Raw genomic sequence first — 17,671 nt, forward strand, 5'->3', positions numbered from 1 at the left:
TTTCATTTTCACAAGGGAAAATAGGAAAAAAGCCCCACAAAATTTGTAACCACATTTCTTCTGAGTATGAACATACCCCATATGTGGATGTAAAGTGCTCTGCAGGTGCACTATAATGCTCAGAAGAGAAGGAGCGCCATTGGGCTTTTAGAGAGAAAATTTGTCCGGAATTGAAGGCCATGTGTGTTTACAAAGTCCCCATAGTGCCAGAACAATGGACCCCCCACATGTGACCCCATTTTGGAAACGACACCCCTCACGGAATGTAATAAGGGGTACAGTGAGCATTTACACCCCACAGGTGTCTGACAGATTTTACAGATTTTTGGAACAGTGTTCCGTGAAAATGAAAAATATAATTTTTCATTTGCACAGCCCACTGTTCCAAAGATCTGTCAAACGCCAGTGGGGTGTAGATGCTCACTGCACTCCTAATTAAATTCTGTGAGGGGTGTAGTTTCCAAAATGTGGTCACATGTGGGGGAGGGGGGTCCACTGTTCTGGCACCACAGGGGGTTTTGTAAACACACATGGCCCCTGACTTCCATTCCAAACAAATTCTCTCTCCAAAAGCTCAATGACGCTCCTCCTCTTTTGAACATTGTAGTGCGAAAGCAGAGCACTTGATGTCCACACATGGGGTATTTCAATACTCAGAAGAAGTGGGGTTACAAATTTTGGGGGGCATTTTCTCCTACTACCCCTTGTAAAAATTTAAAATTTGGTGAAAAACCGGCATTTTGGTGAATTTTTTTTTTTTCATTTACACATCTGACTTTAACAAAAAGTCATCAAACACCTGTGGGGTGTTAAGGCTCACTGTACCCCTTGTTACATTCCTTGAGGGGTGTAGTTTCCAAAATAATAGGCCATTTTTTTTGCTGTTCTGGCACCATAAGGGCTTCCTAAATGCGACATGCCCCCCAAAAACCATTTCAGTAAAATTTGCTTTCCAAAAGCCAAATGTGACTCCTTCTCTTCTGAGCATTGTAGTGCGCCCGCAGAGCATTTTATGTCCTAATATAGGATATTTACATACTCAGAAGAGATGGGGGTTACACATTTTGGGGGGCATTTTCTTCCATTACCATTGTAAAAATTGTAAATTTGGGGGGAAAAAACTGCACTTTAGTGAATTTTTTTTTCATTTACACATCAAACTTAAACAAAAAGTTGTCAAACACCTGTGGGGTGATAAGGCTCACTGTACCCCTTGTTATGTGCCTTGAGGGGTGTAGTTCCCAAAATAGTATGCCTTGTGTTTTTTTTTTTTTTTTTGCTATTCTGGCACCATAGGGGCTTCCTAAATGCGACATGCCCCCAAAAACCATTTCAGAAAAACTCACTCTCCAAAATCCCATTGTCGCTCTTTCCCTTCTGAGCCCTCTACTGCGCTCGCCGAGCACTTCACATACACATATGAGGTATTTCCTTACTCGAGAGAACTTGGGTTACAAATTTTGGGAGCTTTTTCTCCTATTACCCCTTGTAAAAATTCAAAAACTGGGTTTACAAGAACATGTGAAAAAAATGAAGATTTAGAATTTTCTCCTTCACTTTGCTGCTATTCCTGTGAAATACCTAAAGGGTTAACAAACTTACTGAATGTCATTTTGAATACTTTGAGGGGTGAAGTTTTTATAATGGGGTAATTTATGGGGTATGTCTAATATGAAGGCCCTCTAATCCACTTCAAAACTGAACTGGTCCCTGAAAAATTCCGATTGCTGCTGAACTTTGAAGCCCTCTGATGTCTTCCAAAAATTTATCAAAGTTGTCTATGTTCCGTCTCAATATAGACCAAAGTACAGAGCGTTAGGCCGGTCTATTGTGCGCCTAATTTATCAAAAGGTGCACGCCTCTTGATAAATTCTGTGCACAGACTTCGTGATTTATCCTTTAGGCTGGAACTCCACTGAGGTTATTTTTTTTTTGCAAAAACGCCATTAAAAACGCCAATTTTCCGGCACAAGGTTTTTGTCACTGAAAAGGCGCCACGGCCAGATGTTAGCTGCAAGTCAATAGTAAATTGCAAAATGCCAGATTCACTTGGCGTTTTTCAGTTTGGCTTTTTTTTTTTATCCTTTTAGCGTTTTTCAGCAATTTTGGGCTCAAAGGCTGGATTTTCAAGACGCCCGACAAATCCTAGTTTGGCGTTTTTTGCCCTGAAATCGTGGCGTTTTCCTCCCATAGAAGTATATGGGAGAGCAAAAACGCCAAGAAAAACGCCATGTTGGTTTTAAATTTAGCGTTTTTGCAGGCGGTTTTTATTCTTTTTTGGACTTTAGCGATCCAAAAAAATTATGGAGATACCTTTTTTATAAAAATTTTGTAGGGTACCATAAAAAACAAAATAATCAAAAGGATATAGTAGTGATGGAAAAAATTGTATCTAATGAAATGTATCTTTTTTATTACGAAATGTTTATAAATTTTTAAACAGGGATCAATTTATGTGATCGGGTAAAGCACTAAAAATGTAGCCGACAATAATAAAAATGTAGTGTGTGTGTGTTTTTCACTTTTTATTTTTTTATTTTTTAGGTAGTACTACTACTCCCAGCATGGAACACACTGTTTGACAGATTGCCCATTGCGATCCTCCTGTATAATTTATAGATGCAGCGGCCGCTCTTCTATGGTCCCCTGCACTGACGTATATTTACACTTATTCATATTTCTTGCAGAGAGCTGTGATTGGCCAGATGGTTCCAGCCAATCACAGCTCTCTGTGAGAAATAGGAACATGTGTATATATACGGCGTGCAGGGGACCATAGGAGAGCGCCGGCCGCTGCATCCATACATTATACCGAAGGATCACAGCGGGTGTCAGGAGTGATACCCGCAGAGATCTTTCCTTAATTACAAGTACTACTACTCCAAACATGGAGCACACTCTGCTCCATGCTGGGAGCTGTAGTACCTGCATTAATAGACAGATCGCAGCGGGTGTCAGAAGTTACACTCACTGCGATCTGTCTATTAATGCAGGTACTACAGCTCTCAGCATGGAGCAGAGTGTGCTCCATGTTGGGAGTAGTAGTACCTGCAGACATCACAGTTGATGTCACTACTGACACCTTCTGTAATCGTCCTGTCTATAGCAGAGATGGAGCGAATGTATACAGCGCTCGCATCCCTGCGCTGTACTGTACTCCGGGCCGGCCACTCATTCATTGATATTTTTTATCAGAGCTGTGATTGGCTGCAACCATCACAGCTCTGGGTGGAAAATATCAATAGAACATCACTCAGAGTACAGAGCAGAGGTGGAAGCGCTGTATAGAGCCACTCCGCTTCTCTGCTATATAATGGACAATCGCATCGGGTGTCAGACAGACACCCGGGGCGATATGTCTATAGTACAGGTACTACTATTCCCAGCATCGAACAGTGTGTTCCATACTGGGAGTAGTAGTGCTAAAAAATGTATTAAAACTTTGTTATAAAAAATAAACATTTAGTTAAATACATTTTTACATCCCTACTGCATCCTTTTTTTGGTACCCAACTATTTTGTAAAAAAAAAACGCAAAAGGGGCCAAAAAAGGCAAATTCCACACAAAGGTAAAAACGCCAAAATGCAGGGAAAAACTGTGGCAGTTTTTCTGGCGTTTTTATGCCACAAAAATCGCAGGGCAAAAATCTCAGTGGAGTCCTAGCCTTAGACAGTATTTAAACCTGCTCCAACATGGTCTGACATTTCGGCGTACTTTCAGCCGATGCGACTTGTCGCTGAAAAGTCGATTTTGATAAATTCAGCGCCAATGCATTTTCCAATGCATTTCCATCTAAATTAAACTAGAATGCATCATGTTCTAAAAATCCTCTAGAGCAAAAGTCGCAAAAAAGTCGCACATATTTAGACTGTGACTTTCTGTGCGACAAATTTAGACAGGAAAAAACTGTCTAAATCCCTTGATAAATATCCCCCATTGTGTATGTGAATCAATATATAATTTATTTGGAATGTCTATTTTCCTTACAAGCAGAGAGCTTCAAAGTTTGAAAAATGCTAAATTTTCTATTTTTTCATTAAAAAATTTCATGTTTCACCAACAAATTTTGCAAGTATCGACAAAAATTTACCACTAACATAAAGTAGAATATGTCACGAAAAAATAATCTCGAAATCAATTTTATAAGTAAAAGTATCTCAGACTTATTAATGCTTAAAGTGATAGAGGTCAGATTTGAAAAAAATGCTCCCATCCTTAGGGTCATAATGGGCTCCGTCTCTAAGGGGATATGGACCTACAGAATAAATATAATATAATAATGTGTCATTTTTAACAAAAACTACACTGAGTTGGAACTGAATCTTTTTTGCTGTAGATTTTGGTAAAATTAGTGATATCATTACAATTGGTGGGACAAAAAACAAGCCCTCATATGGGTCTGTAGGCCCTCATTTACTATTGCAAATCCGACATGTTTTGTCGGGTTGTGTGAGCCAGATTATGTCGCATTGCGCCAGAAATTCTTTCTGCGCCAGATATTGTGCCAGAATTGAAAAAACCAGACTAACTCTCCATTTTGCTAAGAAAACCTGAAAAAGGGGCGTGGTCGCTGGGAAAGGGTGTGTGATTTCTGAAAAGGGGCGTGTTCCCGACATTTTCACAAAAACCCAACATATTTACTAAGGTTTCCACAGAAAATGTGGTGGTTTTGAGCTGAGGAAAACCCTACAGATCAGAGCATGTGTAAATAACAAAACAAAAGCAAAGTGTAGGGAAAGTGGAAAATGCAGTGAAACCTTAGTAAATACTGTGGAAAATAAATTGTAGGGAATTAATAGCCACAAAGAAACCTACACATCACTCTTAGTAAATGAGGGCCTTTGTGTTGGTGTCTGTGTGAGGGATCGATTTTTGTGTACTTGCAAATTTATCAAAAAAGTACATGACGCATGATGAAATAGGCACAAGTCCCCACTCCTTAAAAAATCTTGTTGCTAACACTTTTTTGCCCTGTGACTCCTTTTTGCTTTTTTTTTCCCCAATGATTTTTGAGCTACAGCAAAAGCGACTATGCCTATGTGCGACATTCACACTTCATAAATTCCCAACCACTGCACAGTAAAAACTGAAAGCTGCCTAGGTACGGCTGTCTACTATTTTTTGCATACCCACAAAAGTCACAAAAAAAGTGCTTAGGTGTACGTGCAACATTTTGCGCACCCAGAGTAAGCAAAGAAAATCTGTAAATGCAATGATTTTTAGATCGCGGGGGGTCTGAGCGCTGGGGCCCCCCGTGATCTCCTGTACAGGGCCGCGGCAATGTGCAGGAAAGGGGACGTTATGTCCCCGCATGACATGGCAGCAGGCATGCCCCTCCATGAATCCCTTAGAGATACATGGAGGGGCATGCCGGCAGCCGCGTCATGCGGGGACGGAACGCCCCTTTTCCTGCACATTGCCGCGGCCCCAGCGCTCGGACCCCCCCACGATCTAAAACTTATCCCCTATCCTTCGGATAGGGGATAAATTTCAGAGAACTACAGATGTCCTTTAAGGCTAGGTTCACATTACGGAATTTCCGCCTGCAATTCCGTTTTGAATTGCAAGCAGAAATTCCGCTTACTTAAATGTATAGTGTAGGGTTTCCGTTCATAAATTCCCACTTCGGAATTTGTGAACGGAAAATCCGCTTGAAAATTTCCGCCTGAAGAATGGCATTGCTCATTCTTCAGACGGAAATACTCGCAGAACACATTGCAGTCTATGGGTATGTCTGTTCACACTGCGAAACTGTAGCTGAATCTCTGCTCACGGAATTCAGCGAGCGGAGATTCAACCTGGCAGCCGGCGGCAGGACTGCGCAGCACTGCGCCGTCACCATTGACGGCTATGCAGTGCTCGCAGACTTCAGCGCAAAGAATGAACATGTTCTTTCTTTGCGCAGAACAATTTCAGTGGCGGAATTATCCGCCGCTGAAATTCCGCAGTGTGAACAGGTCTCGCGGAAGACCCATTCACACAGATGCTAACGTTCACTGCGCAGAATTTTACTTGCGGAATTCCGCACATGGATTCGTCAGGTATTCCGCAGGGTGAACATACCCTATTGGAGACTGCAGCGTCCGTATGGTCTTAGCGCTGGCCGCACTCGCAATCTCTGGGCGGAAACTTTCTGCCCAGAGATTCCACAGTGTGAACCTAGCCTTACACTTCCCATTAGGAGGGAAACTATTAGCTTGAGGAGGCATAAATGGCGGGAAGCACCGAAGAAACCTTGATATGACCATTCTGTCACGTAAAAAATATAGATTAGTACAATAGAAGAAAAGCAGCGATCCGCTCCACGTAAAGCATAACTTCAAATTCTGTCTCATGAGTCTACGTTCTCGGCCATATATAAGTACTCCGTTCGCCCCTCCCCCATTACGTACTTCCGCCACTGATAGGACTTGTAGTCTCTGTACTAGTGGCTGGGGCGGTCCAGTTAAAGGAGTAGTCCAGTGGTGATTCAGTGGTGAGCAACTTATCCCCTATCCTAAGGATAGGGGATAAGTTGCAGATCGCGGGGGGTCCGACCCCTGGGGCCCCCCGCGATCTCCTGTACGGAGCCCCGACAGCCCGCTGGAAGGGGGCGTGTCGACCTCCGCACGAGGCGGCGGCCGACACGCCCCCTCAATACAACTCTATGGCAGAGCCGAAGCGCTGCCTTCGGCAATCTCCGGCTCTGCCATAGAGATGTATTGAGGGGGCGTGTCGGCCGCCGCCTCGTGCGGGGGTCGACACCCGCTATCTCGGCGGAGAGCCGGGGCCCCGTACAGAGAGATCGCAGGGGGCCCCAGCGGTCGGACCCCCGCGATCTCAAACTTATCCCCTATCCTTAGGATAGGGGATAAGTTTTTCACCACTGGACTACCCCTTTAAAGAGCGAGCGTTGTCACGTGACATGTTGAGCGTACACGAAGCGGGCAGCGGCAGCTCCGTCCACACTACGTGCCCACAAAGTCACTGAGCAAGGAGCCAGCTGTGTGCAGCGATGCGGACCTAGTGCTGTGCACTGGCTGCTGTGCCGGCGGGATGGGGAGCTTTGACTACTTGTTTAAGGTGCTTGTTGTTGGGGATTCTACGGTTGGGAAAACCTCTTTGTTAAACAGGTACGTCCATGACGTATTTGGCAAGGATTACAAAATGACCATGGGAGGTGAGTAGCATTCCTGTGTGCTTCTGTGTTTAGCCCTTTTCTCTGTTTAGAACTGTTGTCTGCTTGCCAGTGCTTATTTACATCACTCCTCTTACCCATTTCTTCCATTTTGCTTCACGTGTAGTTTTTTGGTTCTCTTTTTCCACCAAGTAATGTCCACTTTATTTCCTGAGGACCGTCTGTAAGGTCATGTGTTAAACAAAGTACCTTATTTATGTTCCTAAAAAAAAACTGCTGACCAGAACAGTGTTTTCCAAACAGTGCGTCTCCAGCTATTGCAAAACTACAACTCCTGGCATATGAGGAAGTATTACTTTATGGACAGAGTAGTGTATGCAGGGAGTAGCCTTCCTGCAGAAGTGGTAGCTTCAAATACAGGGAAGAAGTTTAACCCCTTAAGGACCAAGCCCATTTTGACCTTAAGGGCCAAATCAATTTTATTTTTGCGTTTTTGTTTTTTCCTCCTCCACCTTCTAAAATCCATAACTCATATTTTAGTTTTTTAAGATAAAATAATTTTTCCAATCTTTTTTTTCTTTAAATTGAATTTCCAGGCTTAGTAATAGAAGCTGGTCTTATTGACGGAATACATTACTAAGCCAGGGCTTAGCGCTAGCCCCAAAAAACAGCTAGCGCTAACCTCCAATTATTACCCACCTCCACAGTGGTGCCAGGAAGAGCCGATACCAACAGGCCCGGAGCATCAAAAATGGCGCTCCTGGGCCAAGGCGATAACAGGCTGGCGTTATTTAGGCTGGGGAGGGCCATTAACAATGGTCTTCGCCCACCCTGGTAATGTCAGGCTGTTGCTGTTTGGTTGGTATTGTGCTGAGAAAGAAAATACGGGGAACCCTATGCGTTTGTTTATTTATATAAATAAAAAAAAAATTAAAACGCATAGGGTTCCCTGAATTTTCATTCTCAGCACAATACCAACCAAACAGCAACAGCCTGATGTTACCAGGGTGGGCGAGGACCATTGTTACTTGCCCTCCCCAGCCTAAATAATGCCAGCCTGTTACCGCCTATGCCCAGGGGCGCCATTTTTGACGCTCTGGGCCTGTTGGTACCGGCTTTTCCCGGAACCCTGTGGCGGATGGTACCGGGGAAGTAATTGGTGGTTTGGGCTAGCGCTAAGCCCTGGCTTAGTAATGGATTCTGTGAATAAGACCGGCTTCCACTACTAAGCCTGAAAATTCAATTTAAAAAAAAACACAACACATTGGAAAATTATTTTATTTTTAAAAACACTCCCCCCACAGCCCTCGTTAACCATTTTATTAAAAGAAAAAAAAAATTAATCCGCCGTAATCCTCTGCATACACGGATCTGAAACGAGAAGAGAAAAAACACAAAAAGTTGGTTATGACATTTTTGGCGCTGTCCGCTGGGGAGAGCACCCATATTGCAATGTCTACCCAAACAGGGAGCCACCAATTGGGGCAAACTACAACTCCCAGAATGCTCAGACCGCCTTTGGTGGTCTGGGCTTGCTGGGAGTTGTAGTTTAGCAACAGCAGCTGGAGTCTCCCTGTCTGGGTAGACACTGCCAGAAGGGTCCGTTCACATTATACAAAACAGACAATGTGAACAGAGCTTCAGATTTACTAGCCTTGTTCCCTTCTGTAGCTCTGCCCCCTAATGACGTCATCAATAGGGGGCGGAGCTACACGGACCCGGCGGGGACAGGGAGTGAGGAAGGTAAGTGGACCTCGTCTTCTTTATACACTATATACAGCTATCTATAGATGGCTGTATATACTGTATACTGCCCAAACGGCTATAGGAGCAGGGGGTCCTGTCAGTCTGGTGACAGGATTCTCGGCTCCTGTATAGTATACACGGGTACACTATGCACCCCTGTATACTATACTGCCGGGGAGGTGAGTAGTGATGCTATACATCACTGCTCATCTCCCTACACTCTCTGAACCGGGCGCTCAGCATCCGACCCACAGAGTGGTACCAGAAGGCAGTGAAAAAACTGCCACAGGGGACAAAACTGGCTGTTTCCACACACCAGGGAAAAACTGCCAACATGCAAGGAAAAGTCATGGCAGTTTTCCTGGCAGTTTTTCCTGGCGTTTTTGCTGGTGGGAAAAAATCTCAGTGGAATCCTTGCCTTAGGGTTTATTTTTTTAGCAGTAGTTTTTAACAGTACCACTTTTGCGTAATTTTTTTTTTCTGTGACGTGAAAAAAAATCACCAATTTTGGCATTTAAAATTTTCGTTTGGAGTTTACTTTGTTCACCATGCAGGTTCAGGTGCATGCGGCCATAACAAATATGTATATTATTTTTTAAACAGTTTTTTTTATTTTTTTCTCAAATCTTTTGCTCACACTTCCCAGGGGCCTATCGTGAGCAATAAGTAGTTGACTTATATAGATGAATGTAATGCTATTGCATTACATTGATCTATGTTATCAGCACACAATTGCTAGGGGTGACCTAAGACAGCCTTAAGCAATCACCGATCTGCCAGGAAGAACGTGTTAGTCCCCGTTCTTCCACAGCAAGCCATCAGCAGCCTGCGATTACATTGGAGAGCTGCTAATGGGTCTCCTAGACACCAGGAATTACTGGCATCTGATGGACCAAGGGGGCTTCCGTTTCTACGCAGTGCATATTTCGGCAAAAATGACACCTTATTATTCTGTTGGTCCATACGGTTAAACTGATCCCCTACTTATATAGGTTTGATTTTGTCGTACTTCTGGAAAAAATCATAACTACATGCAGGAAAATTTATACGTTTAAAAATGTCATATTCTGACCCCTATAACTTTTTTTATTTTTCCACGTACAGGGCGGTATGAGGACTAATTTTTTGCGCCGTGATCTGAAGTTTTTATCGGTATGATTTTTGTTTTGATCTGACTTTTTGATCACTTTTTATTCATTTTTTTTAATGGTATAAAAAGTGACCAAACAGCTTACAGGACACCGGGAGGGCCCTTACCTGCCTCCTCGGTGTCCAATCGGTGAATGACTTCTCCGTTCCTGAGATCCAGGCAGGAGCAGTCAAGCGCCGATAACACTGATCACAGGCGTGTTAATACACGCCTGTGATCTGTGTAAAAGATCAGTGTGTGCAGTGTTATAGGTCCCTATGGGACCTATAACACTGCAAAAAAAGTGTTAATAAAGGTCATTTAACCCCTTCCCTAATCAAAGTTTTTTCCCATAAAAAAATAAAAGTGTAAAAAAAAATTAAAATAAACATATGTGGTATCACCGCGTGCGTAAATGTCCGAACTATAAAAATATATCATTAATTAAACCGCACGGTCAATGGCGTACGCGTGAAAAGCGCATTTTTGGTCATTTTTATACCATTAAAAAATGAATAAAAAGTGATCAAAAAGTCCAATCAAAACAAAAATCATACCAATAAAAACCAGATCACGGCACAAAAAATGAGTCCTCATACCGCTCTGTACGTGGAAAAAAAAAAAAAAAAGTTATAGGGGTCAGAAGATGACATTTTTAAACGTATACATTTTCCTGCATGTAGTTATGATTTTTTCCAGAAGTGCGACAAAATCAAACCTATATAAGTAGGGTACCATTTTAACCGTATGGACCTACAAATTAATAAGGTGTAATTTTTACTGAAATATGCACTGCGTAGAAACGTAAGCCCCCAAAAGTTACAAAATGGCGTTTTTTTTCTTCGATTTTGTCGCACAATGATTTTTTTTTTTTTCCGTTTCGCTGTGCATTTTCGGGTAAAATGACTAATGTCACTGTAAAGTAGAATTGGCGACGCAAAAAATAAGCCATAATATGGATTTTTAGGTGGAAAATTGAAAGGGTTATGATTTTTAAAAGGTAAGGAGGAAAAACGAAAGTGCAAAAACGGGAAAACCTTGAGTCCTTAAGGGGTTAATTATATATTTTTAGAGTTCGGATAGTTTTTTATTTTTTTTATTTACACTGTTTAATTTTTCTTATGGGAAAGTGGGGTGATTCAAACTTTTATTAGGGAAGGGGTTAAATGACCTTTATTAACACTTTTTTTTTTTTAACCTTTTTTTTGCAGTGTTATAGGTCCCATAGGGACCTATAACACTGCACACACTGATCTCTCATGCTGATCACTGGCGTGTATTAACACGCCTGTGATCAGTGTTATCGGCGCTTGACTGTTCCTGCCTGGATCTCAGGCACGGAGCAGTCATTCGTCGATCTGACACCGAGGAGGCAGGTAAAGGCCCTCCCGGTGTCCTGTAAGCTGTTTGGGACGCCACGATTTCACCGCGGAGGTCCCCAACAGCCCGACTGAGCAGCCGGGATACTTTCACTTCAGACGTGGCGGTCAGCTTTGATAGCCACGTCTGAAGGGTTAATACAGGGCATCACAGCGATCGGTGATGTCCTGTATTAGCCGCGGGTCCGACCGTTGATAGCTGCCGGGACCAATCCGATATGATGCAGGGACACCGCGTGACCCCGCGGCATATCGCAGGAGCCGGTGGAGGAGGTAAATATATGTCCTGCGTCGTTAAGGAGTTAAATGGGCACTGTCATCAACTTTATTTTTTGATATGTTGTAGTACTTATGTACTACAACATATCTCTAATATACTTCCATTATTTTTATTTTTCGTGGGGATATTTACGTTTAAAAACCGGCTACTAGGGGTCACCCTCCTAGTGGCCGGCTGCAGCCAGGCGTGACGTCACACCAGAAAAAGGACTGTTTTTGGCTGGGCAAAATCAGTCCTTTTTCTTTTCGGCTGCGCTCGCTCCCTGCCTGTCAATCAGACAGGCGGGAGCGAGCGCATTAAACGCCAGGGCTGCGCGCATTGGCTGGTTATAGTCGCGCGCAGCCCATTCATCCCCGCCCCGACATGTACACTGTAGTGGAGACGGCACGCGCACACTAGTTATCAGTGCCGTGCTGATGCTCCACTACTGTCACTATGCAGGCTACTCCTATACTCCTCCTCCCCGGGTATCACATGTACAGATAAACAGGGAGGAGGAGACCCCGGAGCAGCCTGCTATGCGATTGGCAGATCATCTACGCGCGCTCCCTACGCGAGCGCAGCATAGATGAAGTGAGGGCGGAAGTCTTTGCCTAGCAGGCGTCAGTGACGTGCGTTTGCTGGGAAGCCGGCTTCCGGTAGAGGAATGAGCAGGGAGCAAGAAGACGTGCAGATGACTGCTATGTGAGTGGCAAAATTTTTTTTAAAGGCAGGGAGGGGGTTAGGGATAGATTACCTATAGGTAGGGACAGAGTAAAATAAATGTGAGATGGTGGGAGCTACTCTTTAGGGTGCGTTCCCACAGGGCGTATACGCAGTGTATTTGACGCTGCGCAAAATTTATATATATTATATATAATATATATATATATATATATATATATATATATATATATATATATATATATATATATATATATATATATATATATATATATATATTATGAGAGAGAGATTCATTCATTCATTCATTCCTGGCAGACACGGTTATGACTCAAACTCGACGTGCGGGCCTGTGACTTATTCCCCTCACCCGACCCATGACGTACTGGTACATCATGGGTCAAGTAGGGGGTTAATATGACATTATAGAATTCTATGGGACTTTATTGTATGATGTCAGAGGCATATGAAGGTTGTAGTCTCAAAATTATTCGTGATTTTTTTAAATTTTCTATAAGTGGGTAATCTGCTCTAAACATCTTATCCTCTATCGAAAGTATAGGTGATAAGATGTTGGATCACGGGTCACGCCGCTGGGGACCCCTGCGATCTCTGGGCCGGTAGCAGCGGTGTCCGAAACAAGGAAGATTGCAGCTTCAGTGTTAGTGACATCACTCCATGCCCCCCTCCTTTCATGTCTAGGAGAGGGGGCATGGCGGCTGGCATTGCCAGTCATCGGGCACGGAGCGAAGTGCACTGAATGACTGGTGCCACAGCGGAGATCGCGGGGGTCCCCAGTGGCGGGACCCCTGAGATCTAACATCTTATCCCCTCTCCTTTGGATAGGGGATAAGGTATTTTCAGCGGAGTACCCCTTTAAGTGTACCTGTCGTTTGCAAAAAAACGTTTTATATAATATAGATAAGACCAGAATTGTAATACATTGGTTAAAAATGTGTGTATGTTTTGGGGTGAAAAAAAATGCTGTCCCTACAGCTATTGCCTGTGTGCCTGTGTGGAGACCAAATACAGGAAATGAGAGCAGGGCTATGTGCAGGCTCCTGGCTTGTCAATCATCCTATGTGAGCTGGGAGCGTGTCACAGAGCCCTGCTTGTCCTCGGTGCACTTAGCTTGTGTTTAGTCTCTTTACAGAGACAAATGGGAAATAGCTTCAAGGACAAATATCCTTTTTTTTTTTTTTTTTTTTTTTAAACCAATGTATATTGCAAATATACATATGTTGTTTTCTACATACTATAAAATGCTTTTGCAAATGACAGGTATACTTTAAAGTAGAATGCTCCAGTGAGTGTTTTATTGATTTCTCATCGCAACAATGCAACAGGAACATGTGGCTGCTAGTAGTCTGAACCTCTAAGGCTCGGCAAAGACTACTTCTCAGCCTTACAATTGGTGCTGGGAAAAGATCTTCATTGGGCTAACTTTACCTGACAGCCTAAAAGTGGTCTTTTGGTTTAAGTGGATCACTTGTTTTGCTGTGTGCCATTTTTCCAACCCAAAAAAACCCGAATGTTTGGACAACTGTTATCCTTTCCAATCTCTCCATACATGTTTATTCTTTGCATGGCTGAGCATTCCTAGGTTTTCAATGTATACAGGAATGGTAAGCTGCTGCCAGAACAAAAGATCTGGGTAGTTGAAATTCAAAATGCCCCCTCCTTCTCTTCACTGACTTGCTAGGGGAGAGTCATGAGGTCCCCATAGACAGTCAGCTGTGTTTGTTCCGTTTTTCTTTCTCTCGTTTTTTTTATTTTATTTATTTATTTATTTATTTTTTCCGCAAAGAAATTGCGCAATTAGTTGTTTGAGCTCACGCCTGTCATGAGATGACAGTTAGTGAGAGATTGAAAACACTGTTGGAACTGGTACAAACTGATATCAGTTTGAATTCACTTTCAATGATTTAGATCCTATAGAATCCATGACTGTTTGTACCCTGACAAGTGAAAATCCTGTCCTCAAATATAAAAGGAATTGTGAACTAACCATAAACTTGTTTGGTTTCTCTTTACACGTACAATTTATTTGTAGTGGATTTTGCATTGAAGGTTGTCCAGTGGTCAGATACAGAAATGGTCCGGCTTCAGCTATGGGATATTGCAGGTAAGCTCCATATATTTCTGTGTTTTGACATTATCGGGACAAATCTTTCCTGGCCTGATACTTTGCTGCATTGAATCTGTGTAACTAAAAAGTAAGTCTGCACAGTGCACTGCCCAGCCTGCATACAATTTTATTGACTTAATAGTGGGTCTGAACAATTTTTCAGCCTCTAGCTATGTTCACGCACAATTTTTTGTGAGATGTACACGGCTAAAATAGACTAAAAGCTAACAAGTGCAGTTTTTTTCAGCTGTGTGAACATAGCCCCTAAATATAAACACAAAGGGGAGATTTATCAAAACCTGTGTAAAGGAAGAGCGGTACAGTTGCTCATAACAACCAATTAGTTGCTTTCATTTTTCAGAGGCCTTTTTAAACTTAAAAGCAACAGCAGAACTCTTCCTTTCACTGGTTTTGGTAAATTGCCCCACAGTTCTTTCATCCACTGGCAACAAACAGTTAAAGTGAGGCACTGAAAAATTTATTAGAAAATTGCAACACTTTTTGTTAAAGGAGAACTCCACTGAAACTTTTTAGCATTCTATTATGCCCGGGCTGCAAAAAGTAAAATGACAAATTTTAACCCTCCTTCTGCGCCGATATAGATCTTCTGGGCCAAGTCATCTACCGCATTCTGAAGCTTGTCGCCGGCCGCAGCGTTGTCCCACCTTGGCCAGTGAGAAAGACCGGGCTCAGAAGACAAAAGACCGATATCGGAGCACTGGGGGAGCGGTGAAAGGTGAGTTAACGTTTGTTTTAGTTTTTGCAGCTTGGGCACAATGGATAGAAAAAGAAATTACGTGCCTGTATTGCAAGTGATTTACTGCAACCGGAAGTACCAGGTAAGTCATGAGAGAGACACTGGCATTTTTTTTTTTTTAGTCTTTTCACCATAGGAAATAAAGGGGGAGATTTATCAAAACCTGTCCAGAGGAAAAGTTGCTGAATTGCCCATAGCAACCAATCAGCTTCTTTCATTTCTTCGAAGGCCTTATCAAAAATGAAAGTGATCTGATAGGTTGCTATTAGAGATGAGCAAACTTACAGTAAATTCGATTCGTCACAAACTTCTCGGCTTGGCAGTTGATGACTTATCCTGCATAAATGAGTTCAGCTTTCAGGTGCTCCGGTGGGCTGGAAAAGGTGGATACAGTCCTAGGAAAGTCTCCAGCCCACCAGAGCACCTGAAAGCTGAACTAATTTATGCAGCATAAGTCATCAACTGCCAAGCCGAGAAGTTTGTGACGAATCGAATTTACTGTAAGTTTGCTCATCTCTAGTTGCTATGGGCAACTCAAACTTTTTTCCTCTGGACAAGGAAATAAAAAAATAATTTGCCGTAGTCGTACCAACTTGAAAAATAAACGTTATTTATATTGCATGAGAAATTGTTAAAAATGCAAAAATGGCAGATTTCAGTGTCACATGTACTCCAGAATGGTACCAATGAAAATGTCAACTGATCTCGCAAAAAATATCTTGCCACTCCAAGGCATCTGCAACTTGACATGATGCCTATAAAATTATCATAAATTGTGCGGACCACAGCTTATCGCATGACTTCCTGTAAGGCTATGTTTACGCAGTGGAATATCCATAATTGCGCACAAATGCCGTTGGTATTGTGGTGGAATTTATTTTCAGAGCACAGAATTCTGCTGAAATGCAAATCCCAATTGACTTCAATAGGATTCTGCCAAATTAAAGTATGGGACAGTGGAATCCCATTTGAGTTCAAGGGGCATTAACTTTGGTAGAATTTCCCTTGAAATCCTTGTGTGGAATTCCGTACAGAAATTCTGCTGTGTGAACATAGCCTACCACTTGCAAACTACATTTCTTTGCAGCCCTTGTTTGTTTTCTCATAGCAGCCAAGATTCAACATAGGGGGGCTGCCTGCAGAGAGACAGTGGTCTTCACTGTTTACCCTGTAAAGTGAGACTACCGTGCATGAGGACAAGCTAGTCCTGCTATGGAAGACAGTTGTGACAAACTGGGCAGAGTGAAGATGTGTCCAATAGCAACAAACAATCATGACTTTGTATTTTTTTTATTTAACCCCTTAAGGACTGAGGGGTTTTCGGGTTTTGCACTTTTTGCACGTTTTTTCCTCCTTGCCTTTTAAAAATCATAACCCTTTCAATTTTGCACCTAAAAAGCCATATGATGGCTTATTTTTTTGCGCCACCAATTCTACTTTGCAGTGGCATCAGTAATTTTACCCAAAAATCTACAGCAAAACGGAAAAAAAAATCATTGTGCGACGAAATTAAAGAAAAAATGCCATTTTGTTAATTTTGGGGGCTTCCGTTTCTATGCAGTAAATTTTTCAGTAAAAATGACACCTGATCTTTATTCTGTAGGTCCATACGATTAAAATGATACCCTACTTATATCGGTTTGATTTTTTTTTCGTACTTCTGGAAAAAAATCATAACTACATGCACGGAAATTTATACGTTTAAAATTGTCATCTTCTGACCCCTATAACTTTTTTTATTCTGCGTATGGGTCGGTATGAGGGCAAATTTTTTCGCTGTGATCTGACGTCTTTAGCGGTAAAATTTTTGTATTGATCTGACTTTTTGATTGCTTTTTAGTAATTTTTTCATGATATAAAAAGCGACCAAAAATACGTTATTTTGGACTTTTGACTTTTTTGCGCGTACGCCATTGACCGTGCAGTTTAATGATATATTTTTATAGTTCGGACATTTACGCATGCGGCGATACCACATATTTATATTTTTATTTACAGTTTTTTTTTTTTATTTTTTTTTTTTATGGGAATAGGGGGGTGATTTGAACTTTTATTAGGGGAGGGGTTAAATGACCTTTTTAACTTTTTTTTTTTTTTTTTTTTTTATTTATTTATTTATTTTTTTTTTTGCAGTGCTATAGCTCCCATAGGGACCTATAACACTGCACACACTGATCTCTTATGCTGATCCCTGCAGAGCCATAGCTCTGCACGGATCAGCGAGATAGGGGCTCTATTGCTCAAGCCTGTAGTTCAGGCTTGGAGCAATCAAACCCCGATCGGACGCCGTGGACACAGGTAAGGAGACCTCCGTCTGCGTCCCAGCTGATCGGAACATCGCGATGTCCCGATCAGCTCGACTGAGCTGCCGGGAATCGTTTACTTTCCCTTTCAGACGCGCCGGTCAACTTTGATCGCCGCGTCTGAAGGGTTAACAGCGCGCGGCACAATGATCGATGCCGCGCGCTGTT

General features: G+C 42.4%; 1 protein-coding gene and 1 long non-coding RNA gene across 5 annotated transcripts in view; one reads left to right on the forward strand and one right to left on the reverse strand.

The window, feature by feature from the left end:
- Positions 1 to 6,429, reverse strand: part of LOC130356457 (uncharacterized) — a 41,497-nt gene extending 35,068 nt beyond the window's left edge. Inside the window, exon 1 of the long non-coding RNA XR_008888889.1 lies at positions 6,394 to 6,429. This is a non-coding gene — a long non-coding RNA (uncharacterized LOC130356457). The remainder of the gene's footprint in view (positions 1 to 6,393) is intronic.
- Positions 6,430 to 6,885: 456 nt separating this feature from the next.
- Positions 6,886 to 17,671, forward strand: part of RAB29 (RAB29, member RAS oncogene family) — a 40,256-nt gene continuing 29,470 nt past the window's right edge. The window contains exons 1-2 of one of the 4 annotated variants that reach the window (XM_056558031.1): positions 6,886 to 7,160; positions 14,369 to 14,440. In XM_056558031.1, the coding sequence (XP_056414006.1) occupies positions 7,037 to 7,160; positions 14,369 to 14,440 (196 nt within the window). In that variant the 5' untranslated portion in view covers positions 6,886 to 7,036. Of the gene's footprint in view, positions 7,161 to 14,368; positions 14,441 to 14,851; positions 15,180 to 17,671 lie in introns of those variants that run through there. The other 3 variants (XM_056558033.1, XM_056558032.1, XM_056558034.1) reach the window with 3 other exon arrangements.

The sequence above is a fragment of the Hyla sarda genome, chromosome 2 (genome assembly GCF_029499605.1).
Source record: "Hyla sarda isolate aHylSar1 chromosome 2, aHylSar1.hap1, whole genome shotgun sequence".
Classification (NCBI taxonomy): Eukaryota; Metazoa; Chordata; class Amphibia; order Anura; family Hylidae; genus Hyla; species Hyla sarda.